Raw genomic sequence first — 20,368 nt, forward strand, 5'->3', positions numbered from 1 at the left:
TCTTGTTGAGTTTTTGAAGGTTCCATTTATTTCTGTGCAATCAGTGTGCCCTCCTGCCTTCCTCCCTCCTTCTCTCCCTTCTTTCCTCCCTATCTTCCCTTCTTCCTTCTGACATTAGAAGTCAGAAAATAATTACTGCTGTAAGGACAGACAGAAAACAGGTTATTCTTAATGCTTGTGGACATGAATGGCAATTATAAGGGGGAAATTTCCAAAAAAGAAAATTTACTGTCGTGTGTGTGTGTGTGTGTGTGTGTGAGAGAGAGAGAGAGAGAGAGAGAGAGAGAGAGAGAGAGAGAGAGAGAGAGAGGAAAGATTGGTCCAAACCTTTACAAGTTTGCAATATGGAGCAATAGTAAAAGAAAACGAATCTATTGGTTGTCACAATACTACCTTTATCTCTTTACCTAGACCCTCCATACAAATGTGGGACCAGTTTTACTTAAGAAAAGTAAAAGAGATAGTGCAATGCCTGTGTCATTCACACGTTTTAAAGAGTTATTTATAATCCACACTGTGATGGCAACAGTTCTCTTGGGACTGACTGACATTCAGTGCAAATTTGCTCAAGGGCTTATAACTTCTACACATCTCATTTTCCTTCATCTTTTGCCCTAATATATCTGGGACAATCTTCATATCGGAGAAAAGATTCAAATTATGATTCTTTAAAAGAGATGGTATTCATGATAATGCTCTCACTTAGGGTTAAAGGTGGTTATGGGATTTTCCCCAAAACATGTGGGATTTTATGTCAGTAGGAATTTTACATGCTCCTACCTTGTTTTGGATTAGAAACCTCAAGGGAAGAAATATTCGGCCAAATCCTATTAAACTTTGGAGGATCTGCATGCATCAGGAAAAATCAGGGAATGTTATTTTCCAGCTATCATGTCATTTGGTCTAAACAGAAAATAAATGAACAAAGACACAAACCACACGTCTGCATTTAACTTGGCTTTGATGAGCTTAAACAAAACATGACTCCCACACCAAACAAGAGCAGGCAACTGATGATCCCCAAAACATTGAATGGACATTAAATATATAGCCACTTCCCTAACAAAGCTCTACATTTCCTTTTGAAATAAGGTAGAGTGTTCTTACACACACAAAAAAAACCAAATAGGGACTTCAGCCATCCAAACCAATAAATTAAGCCGGTGCCTGAAACTAGAAGATAACACTAAAGAAATAATTTCTCACTTGAGGATACCATTCTACTCAATTTATATTTACAGATATGAACTGGTTGCATTAGTCTTTCATGAGAGATTCTTTGGGGTATGTTTTAAGTGTGAGCCATTATCTCTGAAATGAAGTGGATCTATTTCCTGTTTATATAGATGCAATTTCTCAGAGAAGGAAAGAGGGATGACTAGTGGTTCTGGCTTAAAAACATTCCAAGGTGCTTCCAATCATATCTAAAGTTTGTATGCATGGATGTGTGTATGTTTCTGTGGTGCTTTGAGCTCAAAAGGTGTTTCTAGAATTATGGATCTCAATCCAGAAATAATTAAAAACATTGTTTAATTTGTTTAAATTATGAATTAATAGTATTTCTGTCTCAGATACACCCATCTAAATAAATAAATACATAAATAAGTTTAGAACACTCAGGATTAAAATTTGATGTTTTAAAACTGCTTTTGTTTAAGCTGCATATACCTGACTATTGAAACAGCTCTTTTATGATTCAAATCCTATCATTCATTAAGTCCAGCTCAATACCCATCTCTTGTGTCATCCTGCAGGAAGACCCAAGTCCACAAGGACAACTCTTGCCTCCATACTCTTGCAGCATTTGCTGTCACTGCTCCTGATCTTTTACTGACATGTGGACAGGCATGAGCCTTCATATTACTAGTTAAATTTCATAGGTCTATTTCTCATCATCCTAATTATATTGGATCTCTTTGAAGAAGGCCAAAGCCCTGAAGAAGGCTTCAGAAAGTATCTGATAATTGAGAAATTGATATCAAGTGGCTAGGCTACTGTAAACAGGTATTATCAGATTGTTTCCTCCATCATTAGATTATAGCAAATAACATTCTTGCAGGACATGGGACTTTCACTATTACTTTTTAAAAAAAATATTTGTTACAAGAGCTGAGCTCACAGGTCTCACACAGCTCTGGTCTGTTTTGCTCTTCTTTCATACATGTATATGCAAAGGCCAAGAAAATCTTAGTTATTGATATTGCTGTTATCTATGACTATTTATGAATGGAAAGAGAATGCAATAGTCTTCCATATCAATATTCAGATGTTTTAAAATAAATAAATATTTGGTCACATGTAGAAAAAAAATATATGGGTGATTGATGAAATGTTGCTTTTCACTTGAGCATTTTGATGGTATCTAGATATTAAATTACTAGAAAAAGTCTAACTGATCCTTGATGATCAGTTTTGAAAAACTGCACATTTGCATTTTGAAGGAATTCATTTTATTACTAGAAATGGTGTTGAAAAAGATTTCACATTGTTGGCATGATTTTGTGTAAAATACATTTATATTATTAAGCATCAAATATTTCTCTCCATTTTTTCTATAATAGCAAATATAGGTCATAAATTGGGGTGATGATTGAAAGTTTAATGTTAAGTACTTACTGACATGTTTGTCTTGAAGAAATGGAAGTTATAATATGATTTATTACTTTTTAATAAGCTTTGCCAAGAAATTTAATTAAAGGAGATAATTTTGTAATAGTTTAGAAATGAGTTCTAAAAATTAACTCTATAAATTAAACTTTATTCCATATTCCAATAAATAAAATATTTGTGCCTTTATTTTAGTACAGTTCTTTTTGGGGGGTGTTTTATGATTCTTCCTGCAGATGCTAAGGTTCCATTTTAATGATCTTCTGCTGTGTCATATAGCTAAAAGAACTTCTTGGACATAAAAGTCCTTGTTTTGTCTGAGAATATAACTAGACATTTTTCCAAATAATTTTCATTATTTAGGATGCTTAATGTTACTGAAAAATTAAAACTCAGAACCACCAGCGGGGTCAACTTTATATGCTGTGTATTTTCCTTGCAAGGAAACATGGTGTCCTGAATTGCTGGATATTTGTATTCGTTGCCCCTAAACTCATATAGTGTTTCCATATACATTTTTAATATCTGGTCTTCATGGAATTTTTAACAACATCTCATCGTAAATTTAAAAAAAATTGTTTTGCAATTGCAGGGCCAAGCAAGAAAACACTTATAATTAGCCTATTACTCTCTGGTAACTTTTGTTACTCTGAGATCCTGTTATGAAATAAATATAAATATTACTTCAAACATTTAATTCCCAGAAGTAAATTAGGCACATTGGAGGCTCTACGAATAGTGTAATGGAGACAAATTCTATCTTACCATATCCAAAGCCAATGAACGTCTTTGTATAAAATGAAGCCTCTGAGAATTCTTAGCCACTGGCTACTTGTTTCAAGTAGATATAAATTGCAAATAGGAAAAAAATTATAATATATCAAAAGTATTTGTATTTCCCCTTTGGGTAAACTGTTGCAAATTTACTAATTTCATTTTCTTCAGAAATCAACTAGGGAAAATCTCTGGGTCAGTATGAAGGTCTCAGAGTGGTACTTTGTTACAAGGCAAATGGCCTTGTGAGCCATAAGATGAGGAGTCTAGTCCCAGTTCTACCACTTAGGAGCTGTCTGGCTGTTCATTTCTTGAGACTCCAGTTTCCTTATCCATAAGAGAAAGATGCTGCAGGAGAGACCTCCAAGATTTCTTTTGGCTAATTTCTATCCCACCAATAGTTCCCTCATGGCCTAGCAGCATCATGCTAAAGTTCTCAGAGGAGGAAGAAACCCATTGGGAAGGCACATATGCCTTTTGGAGAATCTAGGGGATTGAGTTTGTTGTACATTTTCCTTGGGAGGAAAAATAGTGTTCTGAAATGCTGGATATTCATATTTGTTGCTCCTAAACTCACATAGTGTTTCCATATACACTTTTAATATCTGGTTTTCATGGAATTTTTAACTTAACATCTCATTTTAAATTAAAAAAAAATTGTTTTGCAATTGCAGGGAAAATTATTGTGGAAGGCCTTGACTATGGACCTATTAATTGTCATACTAAAGCCTAAACTGAAGTTGAGAAAGAATTGTTAGGGTACAGAGAGATCACAACATGTTTGAAGATGGTCATTCAGGAATAGATGTTTATGCATCTCCCTTCTTAAGGATTCTGGCCCCATTTGGAAAAATGAATTGAATTTGTCTTGAGGATCTCTTCTATTGGACTTCAAAGAATGGTTATGTGTGAAATAGGGAGACCATAATCACATATCACACAATTGCCCATTCTAAAAATAAACAAAATTTCCACAAGGCCCATCAGTTGTTATTTATTGTATTGTTATTTTGAAGTTTTGAATTAAATCTGTGAAAAGCCTAGAAAATACCTATTTTGTGAAAATTTTTAAAAAATATTGTGCATGTAAACAGTGCTCATGCCAGAATTGCAAATTCGACCACTTAAACAAGTTCCTTAATGTTGTGCCTGAGTTTTCTCATCAGTAAAGTGAGGATAATGACACTGCTTGTAACTGGTTGCATGAAAACTGAATGAGCTGATATTTGCTTCACATTGTAATTAGGATTCAATAAATGTTGGTTCTTATTCTATTTGTGGTTACCATTGTAATAAAAATAAGATTACTGTACTATGAATAGTTCTTACTGACTCGAAGTAGGGAAAATAATATGCTCTCCCTATTCTTTTTCTCAACATTAATTGCTCCCAAAGCAAATGTTCTGATATGTAAGAAAGCTTTCATATGATATACTTTACTTTAGGGAAAATCCAATTCCAGGGCCTATATTAATTAATACTATTGTTCAGAAAACAATAGAAATCATTTTCAATATGAGAAATATTTGATTTTTAATCTTAAACAATATAAAAATGCTAATTTCTAGTTTCTTTTTGGAAGTACATTAGTTTAGAATATGAACCAAATATGTGGTTTTTCTTAATTCCTTTTATTTGTTAAGACCTCCTCAGAAAATTATTTTATAACAATATCATTGTGGCACTTGAAATCTATTTTTATGAATAAAAAAATTGAGATTCCCATTATAAAAATGAGACTCTGGAAAAAAGCTTTTTCGTTCTTTCTTTCTTTCTTTCTTTTTTTCCTCTGTGCCCTCTAAAAGCTTTCTGCGCTGTAGGATGAAGAGTAGAAGTGTGTTAGAATTGCTCAACCTGACCATCTAGTTCTGACATCATAGTGAGGCTAGCTGAAAAGCAAGCTTCAAGCAAAAAGCTAAATACATTTTATTTATATCAAGAAAGTTTTCAAGGTGGGATTGCTTTAGAATATTCAGTTGTCTTTTATCACACGCAGCATTCAATAAGCATGAAAAGTAGATTGCTTTCAATTCATTTTATGGAGGACAGAATAAAATGTGACCATCTTTCCCATCAAAGGAAATATATGCTGATTTTTTTCTAGAAAAGTCTATCATGTACTATCTAATAGTAATTTAAATAAACAAAGAGGTAAGTTCTAATATCATTGTAGGATGTGATGGGTCCTCATTTGAGATTGGATATTGAGCTGGAATTCTGCTTGGCTTCTTTCTGGATACTTTAAAAACAATTCATTTAAGCCTTAACTTCTTTATCTGTAAAATGATGAAGTTGGATGAGCTGCTCTTCATGCTTCTTAGCAATACTAATGGTTACATAGACTTCTGGTTCTAAGATGTGGCATCCTGTGAGAAATGGGGTGCCACCATGATGGATGTTAGTGAGCCTCCACTAAACATGGATCTTCCAGGGCCTTCTGAGGAGAATATCAGGCATAGATAAGATCACAGGGTCCCTTTGGGTTTATACACTCACTGCTATTGTTCCTCAGGGAATCTTTAAATAACATCATTGATGCCTTGAAAAGAATCTACAGAAAATCCTGAAGTTTTTCAGGAGAAATCCCCAGAGCCTGGAGGTAATCTTGATTTTCTTCACAGTTTGCAGCCTACTCCCAGAAGCACAGCATCATTAAACTGGAAGGGAAGATGAGTTTCAAGTGATAGTGGTGGATCTATTCTTGAGATGGCACCTGGGGTTTTGTCATGCTATAAGCCCCCGTCTCAGTATATAAACGGACATGTATAAGCATGTTTCATAATTTGCATAGCAAATTTCATGAACTGCTTCATGTTCTGTAATGTATCTTATACCTAAACACTTCTCCTCTCCCACAGTATGTGGGGGGTGTTGGTTGGTAGAGGAGAGGTACATATTTTGATGTGGGAGGATCAGTCTTACATTCACTGTCCTCAGACTCCATGTGTGTAAATTCTCCCTGTTGACAACACAGTGATGTAAGAAAACATGAACTTCTACTTTTCTCCAAGACTCTGTGACTCCATGAAACAAAATGAATCAATTTAAGAATTAGTAGGTCTTTTAAAGTGCAATGTAGTCGAGTAGAAGCATCTAGGGGAGGGGGGTCTATAAATCTGGAATCTTTTTTTTTTCTAATTTCTTCCACTTCCACTACATGTTCTATGTAGCCTTTGGAGTCAGATATCCATTCCTGGCCATATTACATTGGACAAGTTATTTAACCACTCTAAGCCTCAGATTTCACTATTTGAAAAATAAAATTCTGTAAACATGTAGCTACATCTCCCTACAATTTTGAGCCAAGTTCTGTACCTAACTTTTCTTATGAGGGGCAGTGGATACTTTCTGCCTTGGTACTCCAAGAAGACTTCAATGGATATTCACACACTTGAAGAAACGACGATTGTGCAGGAATTTACAATTAACATGTTTGAAGTTTTATTAAAGGATGTTTTTGAAATCTTGGCAAATCTTTGTTTCAACAAGAAATTTCCTGACCCGAGAAAGATAACTAGCAAAGGTACAGATATCAGCTCACACTTAAACAAACAAAAAAAAAGTGGCTTGAATTTCTAAAATTTGCCTGGGAAAAGGTTAATACATGAAAAAGTCACTTTGCCTAAGAAAGGCAATTATTGCCAATAAAGATTGGTAAAAACTTCTCAGTTTTTTTTTTTTTTAATGGGAGATTCTTCCCTGCTCCTTTATTGGATTTATTCGGTTTGTTCTTCAGGATTAAGGAGGCAGCTACATCCTAATGTTCATTCAATTTTAGGATAACCACAAAGGTTTTATGAGTGTGAAATGCTAGTTACACAAATATGAAATGGATCTGTGATGAAGGTACTGGGTATATGATAGAACATTCCCAAAGGCATTTCACCGGGGACCTCAGTTTTCCTTCTAGAACATCAGCAAACAATTCAAAATTAATGTAGCACACCATGCAATTTGCTATATTGCTACACTAGCCTGGTAATTTTTTTCCTCATTGTATAAAAACTAATTAGTTAAAGGGCAATTCAAATGAAACTTTTATTGGGGGGATTTAGAAGTATTAAAGCAAAGGGGAAAAGACAGCAAACATACACTGAAGCTCTCTGGATAGCATGAACACGATTATTAATAACCCTTGGGTGGGGAAATGATTAACCTTGTTATTTTCCTCACGATCCAAGTTTCTACAATAAATTGGCACTGCACAAAAATATTTAGATGCTGTATGGAAAACAACTTTTACAAGGTCTCCAACTGGCATCAAATATTTTCAAGTATGAAAACATCTCTGGGCTTTCTCAACAGGCTGATGGATCCCTGCAGGTAGCACTTCCCTTGTTTAATAGTCCTGCCAATTAAATCAAATTAGAGATGAATTTTTAACTCTGTGATGAAGGCAATGCTCATTATAAGAGAAAACAGGAAAATGAGATATTTCCCTTAAGTGAATTGCTGTTTCAAATTGAATAATTTGGGGATGGCAGAGGCCGGGAAAGGGAGCCAAACAACTTCATCAATATTCTCTGCTTTATATGCCACCATGTCAGTCATATGAAAGGAAATAATCTATAGGCAGGATCACCAGATATTTATGTCTTTCTTTTCTTTTGTTGGTCTTCTAAGACATTTCTAATTATTTAAAAATTCCAAGTCTTTCTTGATGTGATTTTCCATTTCATGCATGGTTGACCTTTAACCTCTGACTCATCTGTCATTCGCTTTTGTAGGAAGTGATAATCACCCACACAAAGCTATTTGTTCATTAGGCCAATTCTTGATTGTCTAATTGTGCTATTTATAATATATAGTTTAACATAATTAGTAGAATCATTTGCTTTGAAGGACTAAGGGTCAGATAATGTATGCTAGAAGTCAATGATTAGTTTATCACTTTAACCCATTTATCACTTTATACCCGTTACAGGTCAACTATTAATTTGGATCATTGGCATCAACACATGTTCTCATAAATAAAATTGTGAATGTTTAGTTATAAGTATAATTTATTAAAAAAAAGCAAAACCTGAATGAATTGGTACCACATCAGGTAAGGTGAAACAAAATATTGATGAGAAGGCTCCTGGGCTGCCGATCTATTTTGGGATTCATTAATTGCTCACAATATCATCAGTATTTTTTCATCCATGGTCAAAGCACATCAAAAGGAGTGAGTTTTAAATCAACTACCCTTGGGATGTTTGGGAAACCTATTTCCTAACAGATAGACAACAGCAGGTACAAATGACCTTAATGGGAAATTTGTTTCAAAAGTATTTTTAGCAGATGATCGGAAAGGATGACTGCTCTGTCCATGTATGCCTTAATACAGGCGTTGACAATTTGAGATCTATACTGAAATCTATCTGGACTCCCAAAACTTTAGTCATTGTGTATATAACATATGTATGTAAACTTATGGTTACACACATCAATAATTTACATCAATAATATACATCATTTCTTTTCCTTGAGATATACTTTGATGATCAGAGTCTCATGGGTGTTATATTTGTTATAATAGTATCTTCCTTCATAGCTTGTGGAATGATGCTCATTGATTTCTTCTTTGGGGTAGGGGAAAAAGCCCTGGCAAACACCCAAACTTAGTTAAAAATCCAAGCAGCTTCCTCTTCTCCAACTTGTCCCTTGGAAACTCCCTTGCCATACCCTCTAGAACAGGCACCGAATTGTCTACAGGGGAATTCTTGCCCCTTGGAGAGAAAAGAAATACCCCATGCACATGGCAAGCACCTTATAAGCCCACAAAGAAGGAACTTGCGAATGCCATTAAAGCAACCTAGAAGATACGATCATGTTTGATGGTTTTATCATAAAAATCTCTGTACCTTAAAAGCCAGGCAACAGGCAAGCTAATCATGTGTGATGTTGGGTGACCCCTGGGAGCTCTTACATCCTGCTTGCTGGAAACCTGAGAAAACACCCATTGCATTCCAAGCTGAGAAACCCTAGGTGTACTGAAGGCAGAGTACAAATTGTCACTTTGAGACAAATGGTTTTTGTCGCAGGTATTATGAGCTAAATTTTCCTAGTTTCCTGATAGTAAAGATTAATACATTTTCCAAAGGCACAACAAAGCATCCTTTCAGGTCACCACTGATTTCAAAATAAAGGAAAACAATACTGGAATTTCCCAATTCAGTATGTAAAAGGTCAACATCTGCTGATGCTCAGAGATGGGGGATGTGGTGAAAGCTGCCGAATGAGATGTTGAGTGAGCAGTACAGTCAGAGGGTCCATGCAACACGCAACTGGCACTCTGAGCAGAACACAACCAGCGCCAGAGAACTACTTTTCCATCCATCCATTTCTGAAACTTTTACAGGCCAGGTCGCAAAAGCAGCCTCAGTGATTTGTTTGAACTTGGTTCTGTTTGGTTCCCTTTTTCTCTGAAACACATATGCAAATACAATTGTCAAGGCCTGAAAGAAGCACACTGTGGGGCACCTGTGCAGTTAGGCAAATGCCCTGGGAGGTGGGTACTCTGGCAGAAAATTTAGACTATTAAAGCTGTAGGCTCTCATTTGCCAGGTTGCAGCACTGATACTATTTTGGTTACGATCACAAAGAGATGCTGTATTATTAGCCTGTGAACAATAAATGGATGTGAATGCTACCGCTATTTACAAAGCCACTGATTTTCATGCCATTTAACATGTCTAGTGCTGACAAATCAGTGTCTGGGCCTATTCACAAGCTTAAGTAAACAAGGTTGGTTTATAAATTGGAGAACCTGACTGTGCATTTTCAAGAGGGAAGTTGTTTTGTCCAAATTATCAGGGTATTGCCTTTTTGTGTGTTAGATATGGCAATGCTTCCACTGGGATCACCATGCCTAGTACAATTCTTATGACACAAGCCTTTGAAGGGTGACACCACAGCGAAAATTCTTTTATAGTGCAAAACTGAGGATCCCTCAGTACTTTATTTCTAATTGATATTCAGTCACTTTTCCCAAGGTTTTAGCCATTGGAAATGCAGGGTGTAATATATAAAAGTACGTGAAATTCTGCTCAAAATTTATTGGGCATACTCAGAGAGAGGCTTGGTGTTAGAGTATTATTGCTTTATGTGCAAAGAGGGAGCTGCAGTCTGGGACTCTCACGGAAGTCAGAGAATGTTATTTTCAGTGACACTGGAAAAGTGTTACACAGAGGGTTGAAGAGAGATTCCTTTTCAGTTGCTTAGATTTTTACAGAAAAGACTTCTTGCTAGAGTTTCTGGTCTGCTGACTCCTAAATTCTGAATATATTTTGCATACCCCTTCTGTATCAAATATAAACCTAAGTACTCAAAACATGTGGATCATGGTGTTTTAGGAGGAAGAAATGGACATACTGATTATCTTTTTTTCCTTCATTTCTCCAGATAGACTAATGCTGAATCTGCCTCTTTCAGGCCTTCACAAAACCTCGAGTTTAATGCATTAACAAAATTCCCTCCTCTTCTTTTCATGCCCCCTCCTTTTTGGTTCTAATGAATATGCTCAAGGCATTCATTGGTATTCATTCTCTGCTTCTCTAAATTATGTTAGAAATCCATATCCAGTCATAGAAGAAGAGTTCAATTTGTTTGTTGACTACTATGTATAGGTAAATAGGAGTGTTTCCATTTTTGCCAAATGAACTACAGTTTCCAAGTTATTGCACCTCTGTACAGGTGGCCATCATTGGTCAAAAGTATTCTGGAAAGCTTTGGCTCTGACATGTCCACAGGAGAGTTGTGCATAAATAACTGTTCTGTGTTCTCACCATGTCTGTGCAGAAAACCGACACAAAAATGCAATTCACAAGGAAAATGCTCTACTGCATCAGAAATGGACACTGGGAAAATAGATCTGAAGAGCTGAACAACAAAGCAAAGCTAGCCTAGACTTGGTTTGGTGATTTTTTTTTTTTTACTTACTACCAATACTGGAAATACTGGGAATACCTGCAGGGAAAGAAAACAGTAAAGAAAAAATTGTTAGCTATTTCTTAGTACATGACATCTTTAACTTAATATATAAAGTTAAGAAACTTGATACGTGATAACATTCAGACCATTAAGTTTAGCACAGAAAAACAATTAAACCAATTTGTTTTTATTTTTGAGCTCCTGGGCTGATCAGAGTTGGAAAATTAATGTTCAACTTCAATAGCTGGTGTAAGGAAGCCTCATGGTGGCAAGTATTTTGTGTTTGCCTTTAAGGTTCATGGATATTTGTCTGTGGTTCAAAATAGGTACTGAGCTAGGCTTATGTTCTGGGAACAGCATACCAAATATCCACTGTGTGGACCTGTGCAAATATATCCACATATGCAATAGATCTTTTTAAATGTGTTATGAGATGCATGTGCTAGCTGTTGAAAATCATTTGGCACTTTTTTGATTAATTTCACATAACCATCATTTTTATTCGTCCTTTACTTGTCAGATATGTGGATTAAACCCTATAATAGAAACTTAATTGAGCAGAATAATTCAAGAATACATTAGGTAGTTCATATTGATCATGGACCTCATTGATTTTCCACCTTTCAGTTTAATTCATAAGTTGTGCTAAGGTAGTGGACCCATTCAGAATGTGGCCTAACTTGGGATGTACGTAGACATGAATTTAGTTTGTATCCATGTTAAAACTTCTAACCAAGCAATACATATCACTGTGGTCAAGAGTAGAGGCTCAGGAGTCAGGCAGTTCAAAGCATGGCTCTGACCCTAAATTCTCACCAACTGTGTGAACTTGGGGCAAGTTGCTTATGCCTTCAATTACATTGGCTTAGTCTCCTAACTCTCTGGGTTGTTGTAACAATCATATAAATAGATTGATGGAAAGTCCTCAGATATTGTTGCACAAGTTGTATGTGTTGTATCTATCCTTGCAATGATGACTGTTATTGCTATGGTTGGTTCACCGAGCAACACTCTTATGAATATTGCTAGTTAAAAGTCAGAGACTTCCATGCTCACCACTAAATCTGGGTGGTGATGGGGGTGAGAACATGAGTTTGGAATCACAGACCTGTGGGACAGTCCTGCTTTGCTACTCATGAGTTGGCAAGTTCCCTAGCTTCTGCTTCCTCATCAGAAAAGGGACTAGTACTAAAACTCTCTGAGGCTGCTGTGAGGATTGAACAAGATAATCCATAAACATGTCTGACACATGGTACATAGCCAATAAATGATAGCTGTTAATAAGCTGTTCAACTTATTCTTCACATCATTAACTGTAGTAACAGGTGTTAACTGTAAGAATCATTATGCTTCCATTTTAGTACTTCTCTTTGAACAACTGCCCTCTACTTATTTTAACTAATCATTGTACCCTGCTCAGAAATTTCTAGGTTGGCATTATTTTTAAAACCAAGAGATATTTTCTTATGTCTGATAAGAAAGGAGAAAGTGAGGAATAAAGGCTTCCTAGGTTTTATTTACTTTTTTAACCCTGAAAGGAATGAAATCTTACTTTCATTTATTAGATACATTAAAAACCTCTTGATTTTAAATACTCAGAGTTTATAGTGTTTCAGCTTAATTACTGATCTCTGATCAACCAAAACTGGAAAACTAAATTTCCATTTCCATATTTTAACTCTATTCTATGAACTGAATTTCAAGCTGAATGTAATTTCTGTGAAGAATGGCTGGCTTCCTGACTCTGCACTTCAGAAGACTGTCTTTGCTGCAGTGTGACATTGACTTGGGACTGAATCTTTCTTTCCTTTTTCCTTTGCAAATTCCCCATTGGGTTAGGTATGATAGCAGCATCATAATTTTAGAATCAATTGCAGAAGCTCCAAATTTCCCCCATGATTGAACATCCTGCTCCATTGCAAGGAAACTGCTTGCCTGTTGTAATCCATCAAAGAGAATGGAAGTTAAGATGGCCAAAGAGACTTCATATGTTTTCAAACTACATGGAGTCCAAAGTTCTTGGGGTGTTTGGCAAGACACAATGGAAAGCAAATTTGCCAGATTGTTTTATGCAGTATTGCTACAGTTGAAAACTTCAGAAAGACATAGAAATGTTTCCATCCCCTTGGGGATACCAGTGCAGGAAAGTCATGTTCATTCCAAGAATATATGCTACGCCAGACAAGGCTGTTCTGAGATCCTATTTTCCTCATGAAGATGTTATTGCCTAGCATTGGATGCTTAAAATTCAGGTTCTTCTTCATTTTGTGGTTTACAATTTTTTTGAGAGATTGCCAGATACTCACTTTCTATTCCACTGCAGTAAAATGGGAATTGCTTAGAAAAGATTTTTAAACTGCTCATTTGAATAAAGATTTTTGAAGTTGAAAATATCTGAACATCAACGGTGTCCATTAGTATAGTTTCAGATGCTATTTTTTTCTCCTAATGGTTCTTATTTTACAATGTCCAAATAATAACCTTGTTTTTAGTTCCCTGCAGACACCTAAAGAATTTCATAAATCTCTCACATCTATTAAAAAGGCTACAAGTTAGCCATGAGAGATCCTTCAAACACTCTAGAATATAAGATAGGAAGGCCTGGAAATGAATTTCAGCAATTCATTTCATGAAAGGTGGGTGTCTTTAGGGCCTGTGAGGCATGAATCAATGAATTCGATTGCATCTTACAACAGTGACTGTGACCATAAGCAACACAAGTGAGTCAGATTATGTTCAGGAAAATTGTCTAGGCACATGTTGGCAGTTTAAAACATTCCCTGTGATGTGACATATATTATGTAAAGAATATGTTTACATTTAAAACTGGGCTCAGAAGTTATTTCTTCCCTTTCTTTTTCATATCCCTGATGTGAGGTAGCTGCTCTCTCCTTTGTGATCTCACAGCCCTTGGTACAGGTCTCCATGATCAATGTATCAATTTATTTGTGATTGTTTTTGTTTTTGCCTGAGAGCACCAAGGGGACCTCACCCTAATCCTTATCCTTTCTGTGTCTCTATATCTTCCCAGGATGATGCCTGATACCTAAGAACTTCACAATGTGTATTTACAAAAATTTATTATGTGTTTCCATGAAGGTTCCTATCATTGTGAAAACATCATTTTTTGATCATAGTATAACTTTTAAAAATATTTTTTAGTTGCAGAAAGACACAATGCCTTTATTTATTTATCTTTATGTGGTGCTGAGGATTGAACCCAGGGCCTCACACATGCTAGGTGAGTGCTCTACCACTGGAGCCACATCCCCAGCCCCCATAGCATGATTTTGTCCCCTATAAAGTGTTTCACTGAAATTGAGTTCAGGCTTAAGGAACTTTTTTTGTTGTTTTTGCATTCATAAGGCTCTTCTGATAGCAAGAGTTATGTGTAGATTTCTTTTCACTGCTTTGTATTTCATGAAACTCAGAGGCTTGAGCACAAATGGGTCCTCATCTGGGGAAACTGTCCAACACTTAATGTTTGGCTCATTTTCTTACTATTCCTTTTCTCAGATCTTCCTTTTTAATTCTCATTTTGATGCTCTTATTTCTATCTTTCTATTTCCCTAAGCCATCCAGAGGGAATACAGATTTTTGTGGGGCCTAGAAGGGCATACGAATTTGAGAGCTCTCCTTAAGACAAAGGACATATTATTAAAATATAAATTTAGACGTTAAACTGAACTTTTTTATTTGGAAAGAATCAAGTGAGGAACCTGAAACTTGATTTTATTAGGGAAAGTCCATCTCTGAAACAACCTCAAAACTACTTAAGACGAGTAGCTGATAGGAAGGTAAAAAAGAAGGGAAGGAAGACAAAGACAAGAAAGGTTAATTCTCAAGAGTGATAAAAAAAATTTGAGAACTGAAAGGAACTGAAGAAGTCATCTAATTCAGTCCTTCTGTTTAACAGAAGAGACATAAGGAGGTGCAAGTGCCTCGTCCAAGTTGTCCCTTCATATTGAACATTGAGGTATGTCATTTCTGGTGTCTGAGACATTGCTAAACTTGCATTGAGGAAAGGAAGCATAGACATGCATGAGCTTCAGTGAAAGTTTCTGTGATACACAGTATATGATCTTAGTACTAATACATCTCCTAGAATAGAAATATCACATCAGCGGACAAATACATACAACTCGCAGGGCCATTATGCTACCACCTTCCAGAAGAATAAGGAGAGACTTGCCTGGTAGGTATTTGCAGTCCTTCCCCGCTCAGTGAGCCCTTTCTACACCCACATTTATTTTAATGATTTGTTTTAAAGGAATTTATGTTGCAATTAGGCAGATAAGAAGAACCTTGTAGAATTATATAATATGATATTTTCTGGTTCTTGTTCTTTAAAAAAAATTTACTGCCCCTCCCCCACCAAGCAATAACTGAAGGGTGGGTACATAATTAAGATGCTCATTAGTATATTTTCAGATGCTGGTTTTTTCCCCAATGGTTCTTACTTTATAGTGTCCAAATATGGAAGTCAACATGATGGAGATCTCAAAAATAAATACCCCGATCTGCAGAAGCAGATTAATGCAGTGCTAAAAGCTATAACTCCTTTTGAGAATCAATGGAAGGTTCAGCAGCTTTTCATCAAGAAGGAAGCAGAAGGGATAAGGATTCAGCATGCTTCAAACTGAAAGGAAAAATTACTACTGTTGTGATAGATGGTTTAACACAACCCATCAAGCAGGTGACTAGATCTTGCAGGCAGACTGTAACCATCGGGAGCTCTAACTCCAAAAAGGCTAGTTGAAGAAGAAGTAGGTAATGAGTAAGAAAACATTCTGCAGATTCATTTATATTCTAGAGGAATTACTTCCAATGCCCTTCCAGCCTGAATCTCCCATCCAAACAACTGTTGATGGGAGGTGTGGTGAATTGTCTCCCAGGAACTTGAAAGTGAGGGAAATAAGATTGCTTCACAAAATTTTGCTGCAAAATTATCATCTAAATGATCCAAGCAGGGAGAATTCACATTACCTATGACCATACAAGGGCTATGAGACTCGATTGCACCTGGCAGACTTGACAGAGGTGACATTAACCTGACTTACTGTATTAACATATCTGGAGAATGGAATAATGAGCTCATCAGAAGGGGAAAGCCTAAAAAATGGAGCATCTGAGATGTATAGTGGCAGTACTGTCCTAGCACTGTTTCAGAGAGAGGGAGTGATAAACTGCAAACCTGCAGATCTTAGGAGTTGTGTTGACATTAGGAAGGGCTGACCCTGTGGTAGGGAGGATATGTCAGGTGTTTCAGCTTGATGTTATTAACATGAAGCCGTTTAAGCCTGATCCTGTGCTCACCAAGCAACCTTCTGATTATTTTCTGACTCGGCACCTAGACTTTATTACAGAAAAGAGAATACACTGGTCATAAGGACTTGAATATTCTGAACACCATAACAGTTATTTCATATTGTGGATGAATAAATAGGCATTTAGCCACAATTTATCTCCCCATATAATTGTCTCCAAGGAGAGAATTTGCTGATCATATGCTAGATCTCATAAACCATAATGACCATACCAACCAACTTCATTTTATTCTTATTATGTCCCTGGCATTGTCTAAATCCCTTATAAGTATTAATTCATTTAATTTTATGACAATCCTGTGAAGTCAATAATTATTTGATATTAAAGATGGTGGGAATACAAATACATAAGAGGCTAAAAATTGCTTGCAATCATCCCAGTCAATTGAGAAGATGACTAAAATTTAACCTAAGTCTTCAGGTTCCAGATTTTGGCCCATAAACAACACTCAATAACTGTCATTCAGTTTATTGCAATTTCTTATCTCTAGTCTTCAAATTAAAAAATATTAAAAGAGAAAGTTGGTTGTTTTCTTTTCTCCCCCCAAATATATATATATAGCACAATATAATGTGATCTGAACTAATTTGGTACAAAGTGGACTGGAACTGATTTAGGTTATTATTTATAGACTTCCCTTATCCCACTTGGTAAGAATATTCCTATGTTTGCTACAGAAATATTAAGACGTTTGATTAAGTGGGACTGCCTGATATTCTGCTGTGGGTATTGCTATAATACATGTGCACTGTATTCTTGCTCTCAAATCCTAAAAATGTTACATTCTAAATCATATCTAGTCCCATGAGTTTCAGATAAGGGACTTCAGACTAGGGGCTATGCATGAGTAATTTGGTATTCTGGCTTTATATATATATGGGTTAACAAACTTGGTTCATATACATCAGGCTCTATGATGAAGACTCTTCTTAGTATGCTGAATGAATTAGGGTTTTGAGCCTGAAAGACTGGTGGTGAGAGCCTGCTAGTGGTCAGGTCACATTGGCAGTGAATGCGTTTAACAAGGCCTAGAGAAACAAGCCAGCCAATGTGCTGTCCATATATGTCTGGACGGGCACTGAGGATCAGTGAGACTCTGTCCTATTGGATTTCCTGTAAGCTCTCAGATGGTCTCTCCCTGTTGGAGATGGAAGGTTCTTGTGACAGAGCTGCTGAGCTGCAAAGGCCATATCCTCCAGAAGACACAGAAGATTGATGGGAAACCAATAAACCCAGGAGCACATTATAGGGTTATTAGGAGTACTTGTTCATTCACCAGAGTAACTATTCCACAAACATTTATAAAGACCAAGAAAAAACACAGCCCTGCTTTTAAATTGCTAATATTTTAGCTCTTGAAGTCAGACAGATCTGAGTTTGAAGTTTGCTCTGTCATTCATTAGCTGTGAGACCTTAAGGCAGCTTACTTAACCTTTCTGTGCTTTGGCTTCCTTATCATTAAAACTGAAGTAATAATAGTACACATCTAATAGGGATGTTGTAGGATTTGAGGCAATAAAACACATAAAACACTTCATAAAGTTCAAAAGCTGATGATAAATATAATAAAGAGTAACTATTATTATCCTTATTGTCATTTTTTGCTAGACATAGTTTTGTAAGTCTATATATATTTGTAAGTCTATATATATCAAAAATCTAAAGAAAGAGAAGAGTAACTGATTTTGCATGAGAGAGGTTAGGTAGCCTTCAATGAGGAGCTGGCAGTGAAGAGAACTGTTGAAAAATGAGCAGGATTTCAATAAAAAGTGAAGAGAAAGGAGCTTTGAGGGTAAGGAATGAATTTAGTATACAGCATGTTGACTTTGAGATCTTTATAGATGGCTGGCAAAATTGGTCTGGACTCACTAAAAAGGTTGAAAGTAGATTTGGTTGTTTACTACTAAACCAATAATACTGAGAAGTAAGACCACAGGAATAGAATTAAATGCCACAGTAAAAAAATCTGTAGACTGGGAAGAGGTGAGAAGCAGGAACATTTAAAGAGGAACAGAGGAAAGCCTTCAAAGGCAGAGAAACACCATGTACAGATCTAGAAAGCAAGCAGGTTTGGAGAAGACTGGCTTATTTAAACAGATATCAAAATGGAGCCTGAACTCCAATAGAGGACAGAGAAAAATCACTCAAATTTAATCTGAAGGCCAATGTGGACCAATGTGCAGTCTTCGGTGTCAAGACACACCTGGATTCCAATTGCCCCTTTCACGCTTACTATCTGTCCAAATCTTAAACAAGATACTTTCCCTGGTAATCATATGTTTCCACGTCTGTAAAATGAAAATTCTAGGATCTTTGTCATAAGACTGTTGTGAGCTTAAAATGGACTAATGCTTGTGAAGCATTTAGGAAATTGTCTGGATAATGACACACCCGTTTGTTCACCTGGGAAAATAGAAATCAGTCACTGCAAATTTAATAGTAGGGAAAATAATAGAAAAATCATCAAATTACTTTCCATCACTCAGAGGAGACCTAGATATTGTATAACAATTCAAGTTGGATTTCTGAACAAACAAATAATGTCAATGTCAGACCAATTTAATTTTCTTTCTTTGAAGAATATTAGACTGTGTAGGTAACAGAAAACTAAGAGAGCGAATACAACTGAATGAGCTGAGCTTTTTGTCTGTCTCCATGACATTTCTATGACAGGGCTGAAAGAAATTGTTTGGACCAGCATGTCCCCAAAAGAGTGTTTTATAGAAAGTCATTAAGTGTTCCATGAAGCAAATAAGTTTGGGAAGTAGTGGGTAGAACAGGTTACTTTACTGTAGGACTTCTCAAATGTATTTAATAAGGAAATGTGACTATGCAAGCGTTAGGATAGAGCACAGCACTTTCTAAACCTTATTTGGACATAGAATTCTTTTAAGGGTTGTAGAACACCGTTTGAGAAGCAGAGGTGTAAATATTACAATGGAGCTATGATTTCTACAGGGAGATTATTAAGTTTTAAGAATTTACATGTAGACAAATATCCTGTGTTATTCCACAGGGATAAGAGTTTAAACATTGCAATTTAATGCTTCTCTCTATGAGCTAGACAATGGGAATCATGAGAATCATGATTAAGCATGGAATTGGATAGAGGTGCTATCTGTTTGGAAGATGGCAATGGAATTCAGAGGACTTTCAAAATAGAATTGAATATGGAATGAAGATCAATAGAGAAAGATGTCTTTTCTACAAAACATTAAGTTATGTAGAAAAATAAGAAAAAGATTTTTATACACACATATATATCTTTTAAATAACAAGAAAACACACTAGGTGTTGAATAGAAGCACAAAGAATAAAAATAGCACCACAAAAATTATTACTCTGCGTTGGTCAAGTTTATCATCCCTCTGGTGTGTCCAACTGGGAAGGCTTTATTCTAGACTGTCGATGGTCCCCAGGTTCTTCCTCATCACTATATGCTCTGTGTTGCTATGGGATGCAGGACCTCCAAAGCCCAGAGACTCTAAGCAAGGTACCAATCTGGGATGTCCCTGAGTGGTGGTGTAAGTGTCTTTGGAAGGAGATCTTGTAATTCCCTGCTTTAATAAAAGCATCCTACTTCTCTTGCTAAAACCCGTGGCAGTGGGCAGCACCTGACCTTCCTATCCAAAAGTTCCCTGGCTGCTTGAGATTCTGCTAAAATTTTGAGATTCTCCAGCATGAGAGGCATTTCTAGGCTACTGAGAGGAAGGAAAGGGCCTGAGGTTGCAGTCCCTCTTTTCTC

The 20,368-nt window shown here is 36.2% G+C and overlaps 1 protein-coding gene across 5 annotated transcripts in view; it reads right to left on the reverse strand.

Annotated features, from left to right (window-relative positions):
• NTNG1 (netrin G1) overlaps nt 1-20,368 on the reverse strand; it is a 343,409-nt gene that overhangs the window by 66,292 nt on the left and 256,749 nt on the right. For 3 of the 5 annotated variants that reach the window (XM_081306139.1, XM_081306138.1, XM_081306136.1), the window contains exon 4: nt 11,305-11,331. In XM_081306139.1, coding sequence (XP_081162265.1) covers nt 11,305-11,331 — 27 coding nt within the window. Of the gene's footprint in view, nt 1-780; nt 847-11,304; nt 11,332-20,368 lie in introns of all 5 variants that reach the window. The other 2 variants (XM_081306137.1, XM_081306140.1) reach the window with 1 other exon arrangement.

The sequence above is a fragment of the Spermophilus citellus genome (genome assembly GCF_964194105.1).
Source record: "Spermophilus citellus genome assembly, chromosome: 9".
Taxonomy (NCBI): domain Eukaryota; kingdom Metazoa; phylum Chordata; class Mammalia; order Rodentia; family Sciuridae; genus Spermophilus; species Spermophilus citellus.